Raw genomic sequence first — 17,950 nt, 5'->3', positions numbered from 1 at the left:
GTCGACTTCTTCGCCTCAAAATACAAGTCTCACTGCCCAACATACTTTTCGAAACAGCGAGATGCTCTGCCCCACAACTGGCACAGTGCTTGCCTTTATGCTTCCCCCCCGATCGCCCTGATTCCTCAGGTCAGGCGGGTCAGGGAGACCAAGTGCTCACTCCTAGTGGCCCCGCTCTGGAGAAACCAAGCCTGGCTCCCAGAGCTAGTGCAGCTCTCAGCAGCAGCCCCATGGCCCATTCCGCTGAGGAGGGATCTTCTCTCGCAGGCGAAAGGCCTGATTTGGCATCCCTGGCCGGAGCTGTGGAGCCTTCATGTATGGTGCCTCAACGGGAGCCTAATCAGCTCCCAGCGAGAGTTATCAATACCATTTTAGAGGCCAGAGCGCCATCTACAAGATGCTTTTACAGCCAAAAATGGTTGGTCTTCCTTAACAGGTGCTCTGCACATAGTCTGAACCCGGTATCATGTAAAGTGTCCCACGTGCTAACCTTTTTACTGGAGCTGTTGGATAAGGGGTGCCCCTTCCACGCTCAAAGTGTATATGGCAGCTATCACAGCGAACCATTCTCTCAAAGCTAGCCAATCGATCAGCAGAAACAACCTGGTCGTTAAGTTCTTGAGAGGCGCTCGGTTAAGCGAGTGGGTGACTTGCAAGCGCTGTCATTTAGCGCCTCATGTCTTGAGTTTGGACCTAACGACTGTAAGGTCATCCTGAAACCAAAACATGGTTATATTCCTAAAGTGCTCTCGACTCCGTTCTGAGCACAGGTGATCACCCTGTTGGCGCTCCCCGTTACAGATGCTGAGCAGGGTACTAACTTGCTCTGTCCAGTAAGGACACTGAGAGTGCAGCTCTCAGCAGTCAGAGAAGCTCTTTGTTTGCTTTGCAGGCCGCCAGAAGGGACTGCCGGCCGCAAAGCAGTGACTCTCTTGCTGGATTGTAGATGCGATAGCCTTGGCTACAATGCCCTATAGGTGTGAGGGCCCACTCCACAAGGGGGATGTCCTCCTCCTCGACATGGTCCAGTGGGATTTTTATTGGTGAGATTTGTGCGGCTGCCGACTGGTCGTCACTGTCCACATTTGCCAGATTTGTCCCAGCACTACAGGCACGGATTCTCTCTGTTTAGACTGCCATTCTTCCCCCTTGGGCGAAGTTCTTTATATTTGTGCTTATCAGCTACTAGCTTGTAGCACAAAGTGTGCTCATGTTCTTGGGAGTCCTTGTCTAGTGCTCCGAGACTGGGCTCGCAGGACCTATTGTTCTGTATCTGATCATAGCGCAGTGATTGGACACATTCCCCAATGCGTTATACGCCATGGGAGAGACCGTTCGAAAGGGACCGCTCCGATTACTAACGTAACCTCGGTTCCCTGAGATAAGGGAACGAGCGTTGCGTCACTTGCCGCACTCTAAACTGCACGTGAATCGATGACTGTCGCTTCAGTCGAATGATCTGATGAATGGCGCTCCGAGCCGACTTATATAGTGGTCGGCTCCACCCTTTCTGGCGGGCTAAAGTGCCATTGGTTTATGCAGCTACACAAACGTGAAGAAATCAGGCTTCAGTACAGAGTAAAACAGGAATTTTCCCCAATGCGTTATACGCAACGCTCGTTCCCTTATCTCAGGGAACCGAGGTTACGTTAGTAACCGGAGCATTTTATTTACTGCTTAAAAAAAATCTGTTTTTACAGTGTGTATGTCACTGCAAGCTTGCTGAACAGCTGAAAGGGAAAATGAAACTAGCTGTGTGAATTAGGGCTGGGCAATATAGATAAATATATAGTTTTTAGCCTTTTGCTGATATACAGTGTCTCTGTTTTTGTATTTGCTCAAAATTATTTGAAAGGTTGTAGTTTTTAAATCAGAGGAACAATCATGGTGTTAAAATGCCATTATTGTGGGTTCAATTACCAGAGAACACATAAACTAATAATAAGTCATATTAGATAAAAGCATCTGCCAAATGCATAAATGTAATGCATTGTAATTAAAGTTTGCGCAGGAATTATAGTCAAATTAATTAAAATAAAATCTCATTATTAGCTAAATAGTAGAAGAGAGCAGATACTAACCTTCTGAAGATGAGATGTGAAATGCAAGAGTCAATATTAGAAGCCAATTTGATTTTCTCTTGGCCAATTTCATTTTTTAACCTGGTCTGTCTGTCTCTTGAAGCGAGTCACTGAGTTAGTTTCGACTTGACAAAAACAAACGAATCCAAGCAAGATTCTGCGGTTAATGAAAGGGTTCATGTCATGCTTGATTTATTAAATTTTTTCCCCCTGAGGGCAACTTACAATGTTAGTAAAATTGTTTTGCACCAAAACAGTCATAATTCAGCAATAATTGACCATTTCCACTCCGTCTCTGACCATCCAAAAGAAAAACACGGTTTAGGAGCTGCTTTCTCCTTTAAGACCTTTAAAACATCTTTACATAAGAAATAAGTATCAACATGCCCAACCACAGCATGTGTGTGAGATTGCAGAAAATCCCGTGAAAGAGTGAAAAACAGGAGGATATGTTTAACCAAATCATTCACAAAGACAACAAACCAAAAAAAACATCCAGGCATTCACGACACTAATTAAAAACTGAATGACACATTTTATGTGAAACACTTTATAAACCCTTATAAATGTTCGACTTAACATTGAAGAAACACAGTTTACACACTGTAGCTCCCAAATACCTGAGTTATTATAAGTGGTTTTGTAGAACATAATTAAAATACTCTTAAGAATCAACAATATGACTTGGCATAGTTATTGAAAGCTGACAGCAGTAAAAATTAATCCAGAATGATTCTAGACTTCACTAGATCTTCGTATGCTTTATAAAACACTTATTATGCAGCAATATGTACTATAGTATTTTATTAGCTCTTAATAATCTTGATGATGGAGATGCATGATTTAGTGGGTTCTGATATGAAACTGATGAACAACTACTATTTGTTAAGAAATATTTGCATGTTTTATACTTTCTGTTTTATGTTTATTTGCAGTTTAATCTCCAGATGAGAACATCTGATCTGCACCGCTGGTTAAAATCATCTGTATTATTTCCAATAAAACTGCATTGGTTTGTCTGCAGAGGAAGTAAGTGGACATTTAGCAGATGTCTTTATCCAGAGCGACTGCAGACTGTTACAGTGATTGTCTTCGTTCATTTGTCCAGCTGATGTTTCAGTAGATGGTAGCAACTGCTATGCTACTAGCAAATAAGATCTAAACAATGAGTGAATATTAAATAATGAATGGTTAAAAAAAAAGAATATAAATGCATAACAGGAGAATTCAGTAATTTCTGTTTTATTTATGCAAAATTATGTATAAAGTGTCAAAATATTCTTTAATATGTTTATTTACATACATAACATGCTTACTATGAAAATAGCTTTAGCAAGACAAATGAATTAACCATATTATTCCAGTAAAACATTTTTTTTGTTTTTTTTAAATCCACCTCAGAATACTATTAAACACAATACATCATTTGAATTGTGGCATAAATGACATTGTGAGGTAAATGTTCAGGATGTTACATAAATAATAACAGGAATTTCCTGTGATACATGTATACCTAATATTAATCATTTGTCAGTAAACTAATTAAATAAACTAGTGTGAAAAGTGTGTTGTAAGACAGAATATTATCTGAAAGTATCGGCATTAAAGGATTAGTTCACTCCAGTATTAAAATTTCCTGATAATTTACTCACCCCTGTGTCATCCAAGATGTTCATGTATTTCTTTCTTCAGTCGAAGCATTTGTGGTTACAAAATATATAAAAAAAAAATTTTTTGAAAATTTAAATTTCCTCATTTATTCCTCGGCTGGGATTGTGTAGAGCCCTTTGAAGCTGCACTGAAACTGCAATTTGGACATTCAACCCAGTAGTCCCTGTTGAAGTCCACTATATGGAGAAAAATCCTGGAATGTTTTCCACAAAAACCTTAATTTCTTTTCGACTGAAGAAAGAAAGACATGAACATCTTGGACGACATGGGGTGAGTAAATGATCAGGAAATTGTTATTCTGTGGTGAACTACTCCTTTAATTTGTTTAGATCCAAAAACCTGTCAGTGTCTTTTGATTTAGTCACTATTACCGGCTTCAAATTACTGTAAAAATATAATGAAATAATGTACAGCATATAAATGAAATTAAAGAACCAATAAATACACAACAGCATGGAAAAATCAGGAAAAAAATCAATTTCACAGCATCACTCTTTAAATGGAAAAACGCTTTTGTAAATCCTAATATTAGCAGAAATATTGCGGTCTCCACACCAAACAGAGCAAATACAGTCACAAACCCCATTGAGAGCGTCACTCCAACGAAACAAAACAGGAATAACTTGAATGCAAAGACTAGAGTTGTCCGAGCTTGCATTTGATCTGGTATAATGGAGTAAATAGTGTATAAATGAGCCCCGAATGTGACCCCGGGAGCAGCATGGCACGCTATAAGCACATCTGACCACGTCTGTACACTGACAGCTGTTCCTACAGTCAGTCCTAGACCTGCTATGAACACTATACTGGGAAATGTAAAGATCATGACTAAAAACATTATGATTTGGTGTGCATGTCGTGAATTTGCAAAGTCGTGATACGCAGCGGCTACGGTGGAAGTGGAGGATAGGATCAAATTTAAAGGAACGGCAACATCTGGATTGAGAATATTTCTTAAAGTGACCATAAAAATAACAAGTGCGAATAGTATTTCCGCAAATTTAAAATGCTCATGCCTTACTTTAGTAAAAATAAAAGCGGTGTTCAGTAAAATGAGTAAAATCCATCGTGCAGTTTCTGCTGAATTGTCATGTTTTTCAGAGAGAATTTGATTTTGTTCATGCACGTCTTGAATGGTTTCTTCTGTTTCTAACTTTTGTGTCAATACTGAGTGAAATCTGTGATCATTGAGCCAAACTAACTTCTCTATTTGTGCTACGAGAGCTGCTCTTCGAGCAGGTTTTGCTTCAGAGTCTCTTATGACGTGAAATCGTCCTCCACATGCGTTGATCATTTCTCCAGCAATCCCTCTGGACGCTCCTGTGAAACGTTCCTGCTGATTTTGGAGCAGAAGAACAATGCAGTACTGCAGGACTTCTGCTCCCAGCAGCTCCTGGGCTCGTTTCACAATATCACACTGTTGTGATTGTTGATCTTCCAGATTCAGGAGCATTAAAACGGCGTGAGGTCCAGGAGACGAGAGAAACAGCGCTGTTGTGAAGGTCTGTCTCGCTGTGTCCTCCTCACAGAGGTTTGGTCCAGTGACCAGCATCATTCTACGAGCCTCGTCTGTGATTACTGGAGTCTTTACAATCTCTCTGTCCTCCTGTCCACCGTCTTTCCTTCCTGACAGAAGATCTGCAGCACTGAATCTGGACTGACCTCTGATTCCCACAATCAGGATCCTCAGAGCCTCATCACGAGGAGCTGGAATAATGTGTGAAGCCAATCGCTGTGAATCGTTCCTGGTGATTTTGCAGCAGAAGAACAATGCAGTGCTGCAGGACTTCTGCTCCCAGCAGCTCCTGGGCTCGTTTCACAATATCACACTGTTGTGATTGTTGATCTTCCAGATTCAGGAGCATTAAAACGGCGTGAGGTCCAGGAGACGAGAGAAACAGCGCTGTTGTGAAGGTCTGTCTCGCTGTGTCCTCCTCACAGAGGTTTGGTCCAGTGACCAGCATCATTCTACGAGCCTCGTCTGTGATTACTGGAGTCTTTACAATCTCTCTGTCCTCCTGTCCACCGTCTTTCCTTCCTGACAGAAGATCTGCAGCACTGAATCTGGACTGACCTCTGATTCCCACAATCAGGATCCTCAGAGCCTCTACACGAGAAGCTGGAATAATGTGTGAAGCCAATCATGCAAAGCAAGAACAATTGAGTAAAAAAAGGTATTCTTTGAAAACAAGCCACCAAAATACTGACATTAACGAGCATTACCTTCTGCTCGTACAGTGTGAAATAGCAGAATCAGTGTGAAGAGCAAGATGGGTTTTGTGTTGGGCAATTGCATCGTACAACCTAAAGCCAAATAAATGTAGCCCGTTACTCAAGTTACCCTATCAACAAAACTAAGAATAGAAATAAGTTTTTACTTACAACCAGTTATATGTGTAGTTCTGTCCTGTCTTTTGTTTGGCTAAAACAACTATGCTCCACAAGTCAGAGTAGATATTAAACCAAGTTATTTGGAAAAGTCAGTGCTCCAGTCTGTGACTAGTAGGTCGCATTTTGCAAGGGTTTTTTTCCCAGTGAGACTTGTGTTAGCGATCGAACGGGTGCCAGATAGGCGCTGCGATTTGTGTTGTGTATGAGAAGCATTTAAACAGCAAAAGCGGAACGAAACCGCATAACTTTGAACCGGAAGAAAGCGCAGCGCAAATACTGACCGCTATCAGTCACGTGACAGTTATAAACAGAGCTGCGAGGTCCGGTGTGAAGCATCTGAGACTAAAACTTGAGCTTGAAACCAGATGAAACCGCGCTGAGATTCTCAACATCCCTGACGTGTAAAACAGGAGAAACACTGTGTAGAAACGATCCCGTTTAAATCCACAAATTACTAACATTTAGAAAGGATTAAGTGTAATCACATAAACTCTAATTATGGTATTATGGCAGAAAGGTGGGGATATTACTAACGCATTATGAATGTAGACGTGTTTTAAATGGTTTAAAGCAGTAATGCAATTAGCCTGCAGTGTTTTTGTTGCTGTTAAGCTGTGCATTTGTAGCCTATTTATAACTAGGCCTACTGTTTTTCATTACAAATACCATTGAAACCATCTTACCGTGGTATTTAGGCGCCATCCCTTATGAAAATTAATCATGGTTTTATTGTAGTAATTTGTGTAATAACCATGTTTTTTTGTGTTTTGCCGTATTGATTCAAAATTGTATTAGCACAGTTTTACTATAATACCATGGTTAAGCTATGGTTAGTGTAGCAAAACCATGGTTCATTTGTGGTTATCATGGTTTAAATTTTTTTTTTGTAGTAAATTCATGGTTTATTTTAGTCAGGGATGCATGGTTCATGATCTACAAATGTATGATATTATGTGGTTTTATTGTAGTAATTTGTGTAATAACCATGTTTTTTTGTGTTTTGCCGTATTGATTCAAAATTGTATAAGCACAGTTTTATTATAATACCATGGTTAAGCTATGGTTAGTGTAGCAAAACCATGGTTCATTTGTGGTTATCATGGTTTAATTTTTTTTTTTGTAGTAAATTCATGGTTTATTTTAGTCAGGGATGCATGGTTCATGATCTACAAATGTATGATATTATGTTTATAAAAGTAAAATCCTAATTCAGTCAGTCAGAATATGTAAATTTCACCCCATAAAATTAAGTTGTTGCAATTTTTTCCTTTGGTGTAAATAACAAGAACAGTAAGTGAAAGTAGGAAACATCATCATGAGAAACTGAAATAGAAAGTGATTTTTAACTGGTAAAAAATCCAGTTTTGCCCAAAAACTCCTGTCTCACATGTGATCTTCTGTTAATTATGGAAGGCCGGCAAGGACAAAAGTTTTTAAGCAGAACGCGTGGAATTTGACCGTGTCAACACACACTGTTTCTCCGCCTTAACGCAACCACAAAGCAGCCAATGAAATCACTGCATTTGAGAATATTTTTGCATATGTGACACAATGGTACGTTGGTATATATGTATACAATCATCAGACATCATGTTTAATCATGAAGGATGTAGTAATGGTAAACTGGTATGCACGTATGCAAACATCAGACATTATATTTTAATACCGCCAGAATGCGTGTCTACACATACAAAAGATATGCATTCAAAATTGCGGACAAACAGTGCATGTTGACACGCTCGAATTCCATGCATTCCATTTAAAGACTTTTGGCCCCGTCTGCTTCCATAGTTATTTCCAGTATCCCTTCTCGCATGTGTTTGGTTGTGAAACGTATTTTGTAGACCAGAGAGTTGTCAACGATTCTTCCTATTGAAAAGTTGTGTAATGTGTGACATCCCCCTGACACTGATCTTTTGTGTAATGTGCACACAACAGCAAATAATGGCACCCCAGTCACTCGTGTAGTGTGAGAAGAACAGCGACCCAATGACTTTAAAAATTGTGTGTGCAGTGTGAACACGGCATAAAAGGGAAAATTAAAACTGTGAATTAGTGCGGGGTACTATATACTGTAGGAACAACTGTATCAACAGATAAAAAAATTGCATTGGATAAAACATTTGCCAAATGTATAAATGTAACTAGTTTTTGATAATATTAAATGGCAAAATAGTGGATGAGAGTGGATACTAACCTGAAGATGAGATTATAGAGTCACTATGCCTATTTAGTTTTGTCTTGGTTAATATCATCATTTAATCTCAGATCTTTCTCACAAAGCAAGTCACATGTAGTCAATTTCAAGTTGACAAAAGCAAACAAATCTGGGTTTGGTCTCACAATGTTTGGTATAAACTTTATCAACTTGAGTTAAAAAGAGAACGGCTTCCAGGAGATTTGTGAGTTGCTCAGTTGTGACGTTTTGTTTTATTTGATCCTCTTCAGGGGTTTTCTGAACTGTATTATCAGCATTAAAGAACCCAATAGTAATGCTGGATAAAACCAGAAAGAACTTAGGAAGTATTCCATATATACTTTAAGCAAACTCAACAACATCTCTAATATCAGAACAACTGAAGCAGTAAACACAAAACCACATGGAACCAACAAAGTCGATTGCAGTGTCCTGCATGGTGGGCTCTAATTTGAACACTGCAATTGCAGTCATGATTATTAGCAGAATTATTGTAAGCATCACTCCAAACAGTGCATTGAGCACATTCACTCACAGCACTGTGAGTTCAGCACACACTGCACAAAACAGAAATAATAGCAATAATTCTCTGACATTTAGTTTTTGGAGATCCAATGATGAATTTAAGAATTCATAAGTTCCAATCGTGACTCCAAAAGCAGCACAACATGCAATAAAAACATCAGACAAAGTCCTTATGCTAGTGATTGATCCAAGGGTTATTCCTAAACCTACTGTAAATATAAACTCTGTTCCGATTTTTTCTGTTACTTGACTTGCGCATTGGTAGATACTTTATAAAGGCAGCCGCAACTGTGGAGCACAGAGCCAAATTTAGTGCAAAAGCAACATGTGGACTCAAAGCATTTCTTAAAGATGCCATAAATGTCACGAGTCCAGCTAAAGATGCCACAAAAATTAACATTGTGTGCTTTTGTTCTGTAGCCAAAACAACCGCAATCAGTGAAATGATCAGACTCCATCCGACCACTCCTAAACTGTCACGCATTGCAGATGAGACCTGACTTTCTCCAAGTTTGTCGTCTATTTCTCTTAGTTTTTTTAAAAGCTCCATCCTTTCTGACCGTAGCTGTTGTGTCAATACTGAGTGAAATCTGTAATCATTGAGCCAAACTAACTTATGTTTTTCTGCTACGAGAGCTGCAGTTTTACAAGGTGTGTTTGAGCTAAGAATCTGACGTTTTCCCTCAGGTTTTAGATCTGCTGAATATGCAAAGTTTTCCATAAAATTCATTCTTTATGCCTCTTTCTATGCTGAGTTAAACTTTAACCCTTTCCTATACCAACTGTATGTGTGTGTGTGTGTGTATGTGTATGTTAGACCAGTTTATGTGTGTATGTAGGATGTTAGACCAGTTTATGTGTTTATGTAGTATGTTAGACTAGTTTAAGTGTTTATGTAGTTAATAAAACCTTACTTGTATCACACTTGACGTGTTCATTGTTTGCTCATAACCGGAGTCAATAATGATGCAGATTTACGTTACAAGCTTATAGAATTGTACAGTAAGAAAGTTATTTCCCTTAACCAGGAAATTAACATTCTTAGAATTGACAAGACAGTTGACCCTGAGTGGTCAGCTAAATATCTACAGCGGATCTAATATGAATAGTTAATTATTCATATTTCCCCATGAGCTGATTCGCTACAAGAACAATGCAGTACTGCAGGACTTCAGGACCATTAAAACGGCGTGAGGTCCAGGAGACGAGAGAAACAGCGCTGTTGTGAAGGTCTCGCTGTGTCCTCCTCACAGAGGTTTGGTCCAGTGACCAGCATCATTCTACGAGCCTCGTCTGTAATTACTGGAGTCTTTACAATCTCTCTGTCCTCTTGTCCACCGTCTTTCCTTCCTGACAGAAGATCTGCAGCACTGAATCTGGAGTGACCTTTGATTCCCACAATCAGGATCCTCACTTCATCTTCATGAGAATCTGGAAGAGAAAGCGAAACCATCAGTACCAGTGGGTACTCAGAGTAAAACAGGATTACTAGATTAAAAATAAAATTTTCTTCCAAATGATCCTAATGTTGGGACAGTGGCAATTTGATTTTCAACTATGTGAATGTATCTGCTGAGAATTATTTGTTTGTTCAGAAAAAAATCATTGATGGCAAACATAATTAGTTCTGATGTTAAAACAGAGGCATGGCAAGTTTGAATGGGAAAATGAAAGTTAGGGCTGGACATATATTGTCACGGTTGCACTACTGAGTGGAATGCGGAGCAAGGAACAGAGGGAGACAAGGAGTACATCAATCCAGAGAACTAATTATAACAAGGAAAACTCACGTAGCACATGAAAACATAAACAATACTGGACGCCGAACTGATAACAAGGAACACTATTTATACAAATGACATGACGATGGGATAATGAGACACACCTGGGATCAATAGAACTGAAAAGGGAACACCTGGAACAGATAAGGACAGGAACGGGAAGGACCCAGGGCAGTGCCCGTTCCAGGACCCATGGAGGATCTGGCAATTCGAAGCGCCATGGCAGAGCAGGCAGACTCGGAGGCCATGGCGGAGCAGGGAACTCAGGGCCATGGCGGATCAGGGGACTCGGGGAGCCATGGTGGATCTGGCAGCCCAGGAGGCCACGGTGGAGCAGGTAGTTCTGGAGGCCATGGCAACGCAGCCTCCGAGGCCGTGGCCCCAGCCCCGGTTTCTATGGCTGGAACCCTACTACCCCCCCCCCAAAAAAAATACTTGGTTACGCTTATGGGTTCGAGACCCCCCGTGGGCAATAACAGGAGACTGGAGCCCTCCCTGGGATGAACTGGGGATCAGGAGCCCGTCCTGGGCTAAACGGGGAATCAGGAGCCCTTCCTGGGCTAAACTGGGGGACAGGAGCCCTCCCTGGGCTTAACTGGGGGACAGGAGCCCTCCCTGGGCTTAACTGGGGGACAGGAGCCTGTGCTGGGCTTAACTGGGGATCAGGAGCCCTCCCTGGGCTTAACTGGGGATCAGGAGCCCTCCCTGGGCTTAACTGGGGATCAGGAGCCCTCCCTGGGCTTAACTGGGGATCAGGAGCCCTCCCTGGGCTCAACGGGGGATCAGGAGCTCTCCCTGGGCTCAACGGAGGATCTGGAGCCCTTCCTGGGCTCAACTGGGGATCAGGAGCCTGTGCTGGGCTTAACTGGGGATTAGGAGCCCTCCCTGGGCTTAACTGGGGATCAGGAGCCCTCCCTGGGTTTAAATGGGGATCAGGAGCCCTCCCTGGGCTCAACGGGGGATCAGGAGCTCTCCCTGGGCTCAACGGAGGATCTGGAGCCCTTCCTGGGCTTAACTGGGGATCTGGAACCCTCCCTGGGCTTAACTGGGCAACTGTGAAGTGCTTACGCGGAGCTGGCACTGGAGGGCGCTCTGGAGGAGCAGGAACAGCAAGATGCTTTTGAGGAGCTGGCACTGAAGCAAACTCAGGTGCTGGAGCCGACACTGGAGCGAGCTTTGGGGCTGGAGTCAACACTGGAACGAGCTCTGGGGCTGGGGCTGACACGGCAAGCTCTGGGGCTAGGATGAAGGCAGAGAACAGTCCTTTTCTCCTCATCCTCCTCCTTTGGTTATGGGGGAACTGTGCAGCTGGCGGGCTTATCGTTGCAGTGACCGGTGGGCTTGCGTCAATGGCGGCCGGCGGGCTTGACATTGCAGCGGAGAAGTCAAGGCGGTAAGGCGCGTCCCAATATTGGCTCCTATCTTCGGAGTGGCTGGCGGGCTTGAGTGTGCCGCCGCCGGCGGGCTTGACTCAGGGACAGCCGGCGGGCTGAAGGATGCCGCGGCTGGCTGAAGGATGCCGCGGCTGGCGGGCTTGACATCGGAACGGCCAGAAGACTGGAGAGAACCGCGGCCATCGGGCTGGTTCTGGCTCGGGGCCGGACACTCTCCATACACCGGAGGATCCCTTCCCTCCAGCTTAGTCCCGTGGTGTCTGGGAGGTCCACGGAGCGATGGTAATTGGCCCCGTGCCAGAACAGCGAGTTGATGGTGGCGTCATCTAAAGCCGTTGCCACGACGAGCCCGCAGAACTCCCAGGCATACTCGACAAAGGGGAGATCTCTGTGGGCTAGGGCTGAGAAACGTGCGGCAATTTCCATGAACACGGGGAGAAACAGGAAAAACTAAAATATTTTTCAAAAAATGGAAAAGAACCACGGGGAGAAGAGGCGCCACTCACTTTTTGTTTCAGGTCCGGTATTCTGTCACGGTTGCACTACTGAGTGGAATGCGGAGCAAGGAATGGAGGGAGACAAGGAGTACATCAATCCAGAGAACTTTAATTATTACAAGGAACAAGGAAAACTCTCGTAGCACATGAAGACATAAACAATACCGGATGCCGAACGGATAACAAGGAACACTATTTATACAAATGACATGACGATGGGATAACGAGACACACCTGGGATCAATAGAACTAAAAAGGGGACACCTGGAACAGATAAGGACAGGAACGGGAAGGACCAAATATGGGCATGGAAGGCACATGGGGAGCAAAACATACACAAAACACGGAACAAAGTGTGACATATATATTGTAGGTAAAAACTAAATCAGTGGATAAAAATAAATATGCATGGAATTTGTCGATTGTAAATGGTTTTTGATTGACATTTCTGCAAGAAATCAAGTCTACATTATAGTAAAATTAATAAAAACATTTAATTCCTGGCTAAATAGTAGAAGAGAGCAGATACTAACCTTCTGAAGATGAGATGTGAAATGCTAGAGTCAGTATGAGCAGCCTGTTTAGTTTTGTCTTGGTTAATTTCATAATTTAATCTCAGATCTTTCTCACAAAGCGAGTCACATTTAGCTGATTTCAAGTTGACAAAAACAGATCTGGGTTTGCTCTCACAATGCTCACTGTGAACTTTCTTTATCAACTCAAGGGTTGATTTGTGAGTTTATGATTAACTCTGGCTGTGAACCTCACACTTTAATGTGCACTGCAGCAGCATTCACTTCCCTGCTGAAGTTCAAGAGATCATTATTAAAATATGAATGATTTTATCTAATTTACAAAGTAAAAGGAAACACTGCAGCAGTGAAAGCTCAATAGGACCACTGAAAGAAATTTCTACAAGTATATCAATAAAAGTTAATTAAGTTAATTTATTAGTTCATTAATTTATAGGCCCACAACAAGCTTAAAATGTATAGTTTTATTTTTTCATTTTTAAAGTTTTTTTTATTTTTATTTATTTATTTTTTGCTACTGGAATTAGGCAATCAATCTGTACCAAGGTAAAGTACCACAGTATTACAATCACTGTACCATATACTGTCACAGCAGGCTTTTTGAAAGTTAATTTGAACAACTTTATATACTTAAGGTTGTTAAATATCTTTGCTTTTGTCATAAAATTATAGCACATCACTATTAGCCTATTTATAATATTCATTTAGCATACCCCTAAAAGTCATTTCTTGGTAAGAAACAGGTTAGTTTAATAAATGCCATGTCATTTCTAAAATGGTGCATAAACAACTGAAATATGTTTATTTAGTTTGTCATTTGTGATTTAGTTGATGCTTTTGCTGTTCCTCCAAATTACTGTTAACAATCCAAACAATAGTGCTACATAAAACTAGAACATGGCAAAACCAGTGTAAAAACAGTATAAGCAATTACATTTAAATTAAGATATACTATTGTAAATTTTAATATCTGCAGAATTTAAATATTTTTTTAAAGCGTAATATTATTATTATTATTATTCATTTGAGGCATTTGGTTGCACCTACATGAGATAACTTATACAATGTAATGTTAAATGCAAAGCGTGGAGTATTTTTTTTCTATTTTAATGTATGCAACATAGAAAAATTAATTATGATTTATGCACAATTATGCAATCAGTGTTAAAATATCATTTGTATGCATTTAAAAATTGTATGAAATTAATTTTAGTAACACAATGAATTGGCCATTTCATTCCAAAAACTAAAAGAAATAGGATAATGTTTTCTACCCCTGTATGAGATGACTAAAAAAATGACACTGTGATGATTATCTAATGTTGGATGTTTATTAGTAGACAAATAAACCTTCACACTCTTACTGGTTTGTTTTAAGAGTTTATTTTCTCAAGGTCCACATTAATGCCATTTATAAAACTAAAATGATAGAACCAATAAATACACAACAACATGGAAGTATCTGGATAAAAACTGCAAACAGCAACATGTCTGTCTTGAAATTAGCAGAATTATTGTCATCTTCACACCCAGCAGAGCAAACATCCACCAGAACACAGTTACCAACCCCATTGAGAGCATCGCTCCCACTGAACAAAACAGGAATGATTTAAATGCAATGTAGAGAGTAGTCTTGTCCTTCTTTTGATTGGATGAAGTTAAAATAGCGCCGAGTGTGATGCCACGAGCCGCATTACATGCTATGAGCACATCTGAACATGTCTTTATGCTGGTAATTTATGCAGGATCAGTCCTAAAGCTAATCCTAAAATAAAAAATACAAGTAAACCTATGTGACAAAAAATATATAATAACACACATTGAGCAAAGAGTCATATTTATTGGTACAGCAACATTTGGACTCAGATTATTTCTTAATGTGACCATGAAAAAAACAAGTACGCATAATATTGCTCCAAAATTACAAAATTCATGCTTTCCTTTAGTGAAAATAACAACAGCATTGAGTACAATGAAGAAATCCATCCTACAATTCCAACAGCTCCTCCTAAATTTTCATATATTCAGGCAAGACTGGATTTTCTTCATTTATATTTTTATTGGTCTCTTTTTTAAAGTTTGTTGTCTATTTCTAGTAGTCTTTGTAAAAGTTCCAGCTTTTCTGTTTCTAATTCTTGTCTCAATACTGAGTGAAATCTGTGATCATTGAGCCAAACTAACTTGTCTATTTCTGCTACGAGAGCTGCTCTTTGAGCAGGTTTTGCTTCAGAGTCTCTTATGACGTGAAATCGTCTTCCACATGCGTTGATCATTTCTCCAGCAATCCCTCTGGACGCTCCTGTGAAACGTTCCTGCTGATTTTGGAGCAGAAGAACAATGCAGTACTGCAGGACTTCTGCTCCCAGCAGCTCCTGGGCTCGTTTCACAATATCACACTGTTGTGATTGTTGATCTTCCAGATTCAGGAACATTAAAACGGCGTGAGGTCCAGGAGACGAGAGAAACAGCGCTGTTGTGAAGGTCTGTCTCGCTGTGTCCTCCTCACAGAGGTTTGGTCCAGTGACCAGCATCATTCTACGAGCCTCGTCTGTGATTACTGGAGTCTTTACAATCTCTCTGTCCTCCTGCCCACCGTCTTTCCTTCCTGACAGAAGATCTGCAGCACTGAATCTGGACTGACCTCTGATTCCCACAATCAGGATCCTCACTTCATCTTCATGAGAATCTGGAAAGGAAAGTGAAACTATCATGCAAAGAAAGAAAATGGAATAGGAATGGTATATTCTTAAAAAACAACAACAAAAAAAACAAGCATGATCTTGTGCAATTGACCTATCGGTAAGCCCCGCCCCCCTTAGTTACTGTTGCTTACTCTGACAAACTCTTACAATGACAGCTGTCTGTGAAAACCTTGTACCAAGATGTTTTTGATAAATTTTGGACACAGAAGGACCACCTCTCGTCAAGGAGCATTCAAGTGGGACTTAAATATGCCATGGAGAGATATATCAAATATTTTAAAATAAATATGGTGGGTAACAAGATTCATTTGGAAGTGAGGGTTTACCGATCACAATGCAAGCAGGTGAAGCCTCATGTTACGGTCGTCACGATCGCAGATGACAACATGCAGGATCAACAATGTTCATGTATCGCAGAATACGATTAAATACATTTACATTTAACCAGTTTAATATGGAGGGACACTGAAATGTAGACATTCGTTTATGTGTTTTTGACCTACACTGTACATGACGTGAGAACAGCTCACTATTTAGGTTTGTACATTAGCATGGACTCACTAAATTTAACGTTTGCTAGTTTTAGCCAGAGATAGCTTGCTGAAGCACAAGATAACATTAAAGGGGTCATATGATGCTTTTTTAAAGATCATTATTTTGTGTATTTGGTGTAACAGAATATGTTGACATGCTTTAATGTTCAAAAAACACATTATTTTTGAAATACTGTACATTATTGTAGGTCCTCTATGCCCCGCCTCTCTCAAACGCTTCGTTTTCTACAAAGTCCCTCCTTCCGACAAAGTAATCTTAAAGATTCCTAAATGCATCTACTTTCGGAAGGCCAAATAAAGTGCTTTTGCTTTCGCCTAGAAACACACAGCGTCTCCCTGACATGCTGCTTCAACACTAACTGCAGTTACTGAAACCACGCCATCTTTCTTTGCGTGCACATTTGGGCGGCATTATGCTAATATTTCCACATAGTGAGGTAGATATGTGGGGGTGTGTTAGAACGAGCCGTTTTAGAGGGGCGTGGCATTGTCTTTGATAAAGAATATCTCTTTGGTTTTGAGACTTTAGTCTTTGCAACTTCAGGGATCTTATCTATGCACAATCAGCTTGTAACACTCCAAAGAGAAAGAACAACTTGAAATCGCATCATATGACCTCTTTAACATTCTGCTTGAGCAGATGAAAATTGTAACTTAATGAGAGTATGACAACCAGAAAATGAACGTTGAATAATAAAATTAATTCCAAATTAGATTGCCTATCTGCTCGGGATACCTGGAATAAGTGTTACAAGTGGTACCCCAGGCACATCGTTTTACCATTTTTGTAGCATAAACACATGAAATCAATGAGAGCTTCGGATCTTCCAATGTTTCTCTGTGGCACTGAAACCTAAAGATGTCTGAGTTCCGCTCCAAGTGCAACTGATACTCGACTGCCATTGGCTCATCTACGTTCAAGGGGAGGGGCTTACCGATAGATTAATTGTTGCTTCTTAAAGGTGCCATAGAATACATTGATACAATATTTTAAATTGTTCTCTGATATCTACATAGAAGGTATGTGGCTTAGGTAAGGGCAACAAATCTCCAGAAATGGTTTTACATGTCCATTTACAACCCTAGAATTTGTCCCTAGAATGAAATGGTCTGTTTTTACCTTATTTGGAAGGGTCATGAATAATAATGTTGAGCTCTGCTCTGATTGGTTGTTTCACAGTGCGGCTCAATGTTGAGCTCTGCTCTGATTGGCTGTTTCACAGTGCAGCTCATTTCAGTAGCTCACACAGCAGGAAGGAAACACAGGGAAAATATATATTTCAATACTTTCTCTCGCAGTTATATCATTGGGTAATTATACTGTATATAAAATGCAGGCATCAGGGAGCCGCATAATGCACGATCGCTTTTTACTTTCACTTTCGAGATTTGCGATCGCACATGCTCAATGTAACAGGCTACCGCTATCAAGCAGCTAACCATGCCCCTTTAGTGGCTCACGTTATTTTATTAGAACGCGCATTATTTGTTTTCTGTGCCTTTCTGAATACAGACACCAACCCATCCCTCCACTTCACATCCCCTGCACAGGAACATAACATTTATTTCCATGATCTGCCATTTTCGCTATTATCCTCGCTTGTTTCTTCACAATACCTGCAGA

The 17,950-nt window shown here is 40.6% G+C and overlaps 2 protein-coding genes across 2 annotated transcripts in view; both read right to left on the bottom strand.

Moving 5' to 3' along the window:
- Positions 1-216: 216 nt before the first annotated feature.
- LOC107549613 (uncharacterized) lies at positions 217-6,348 on the bottom strand. The gene is made up of 5 exons (XM_016230762.1): positions 6,135-6,348; positions 5,976-6,056; positions 5,511-5,871; positions 4,237-5,437; positions 217-336 (listed from the first exon to the last, which is right to left on the bottom strand). The coding sequence occupies exons 2-5, from the start codon at positions 6,046-6,048 to the stop codon at positions 217-219; spliced, it is 1,755 nt and encodes a 584-aa protein (XP_016086248.1). The 5' UTR covers positions 6,049-6,056; positions 6,135-6,348.
- Positions 6,349-15,142: 8,794 nt separating this feature from the next.
- LOC107549612 (GTPase IMAP family member 6-like) overlaps positions 15,143-17,950 on the bottom strand; it is a 5,542-nt gene continuing 2,734 nt past the window's right edge. Inside the window, exon 2 of the mRNA XM_016230761.1 lies at positions 15,143-15,756. Coding sequence (XP_016086247.1) covers positions 15,143-15,756 — 614 coding nt within the window. The remainder of the gene's footprint in view (positions 15,757-17,950) is intronic.

The sequence above is a fragment of the Sinocyclocheilus grahami genome, unplaced genomic scaffold (assembly GCF_001515645.1).
Source record: "Sinocyclocheilus grahami isolate Dianchi unplaced genomic scaffold, SAMN03320097.WGS_v1.1 scaffold377.1, whole genome shotgun sequence".
In the NCBI taxonomy this organism is placed as follows: Eukaryota; Metazoa; Chordata; class Actinopteri; order Cypriniformes; family Cyprinidae; genus Sinocyclocheilus; species Sinocyclocheilus grahami.
The sequence above is the reverse complement of the archived record's forward strand: the minus strand, read 5'-3'. Positions and strand labels throughout refer to the sequence as shown.

Excerpts from the sequence above, each read along its gene's own strand:
- LOC107549613 (XM_016230762.1), bottom strand. The coding sequence starts at position 6,048 with ATGCAATTGCCCAACACAAAACCCATCTTGCTCTTCACACTGATTCTG. Across the intron at positions 5,872-5,975 it reads TCACACTGTACGAGCAGAAG|CTTCTCGTGTAGAGGCTCTG; the intron begins GTAATGCTCGTT and ends ACATTATTCCAG. Across the intron at positions 337-4,236 it reads TCCATTTAAAGAGTGATGCT|GCTCCCGTTGAGGCACCATA; the intron begins GTGAAATTGATT and ends GGAGCTGATTAG.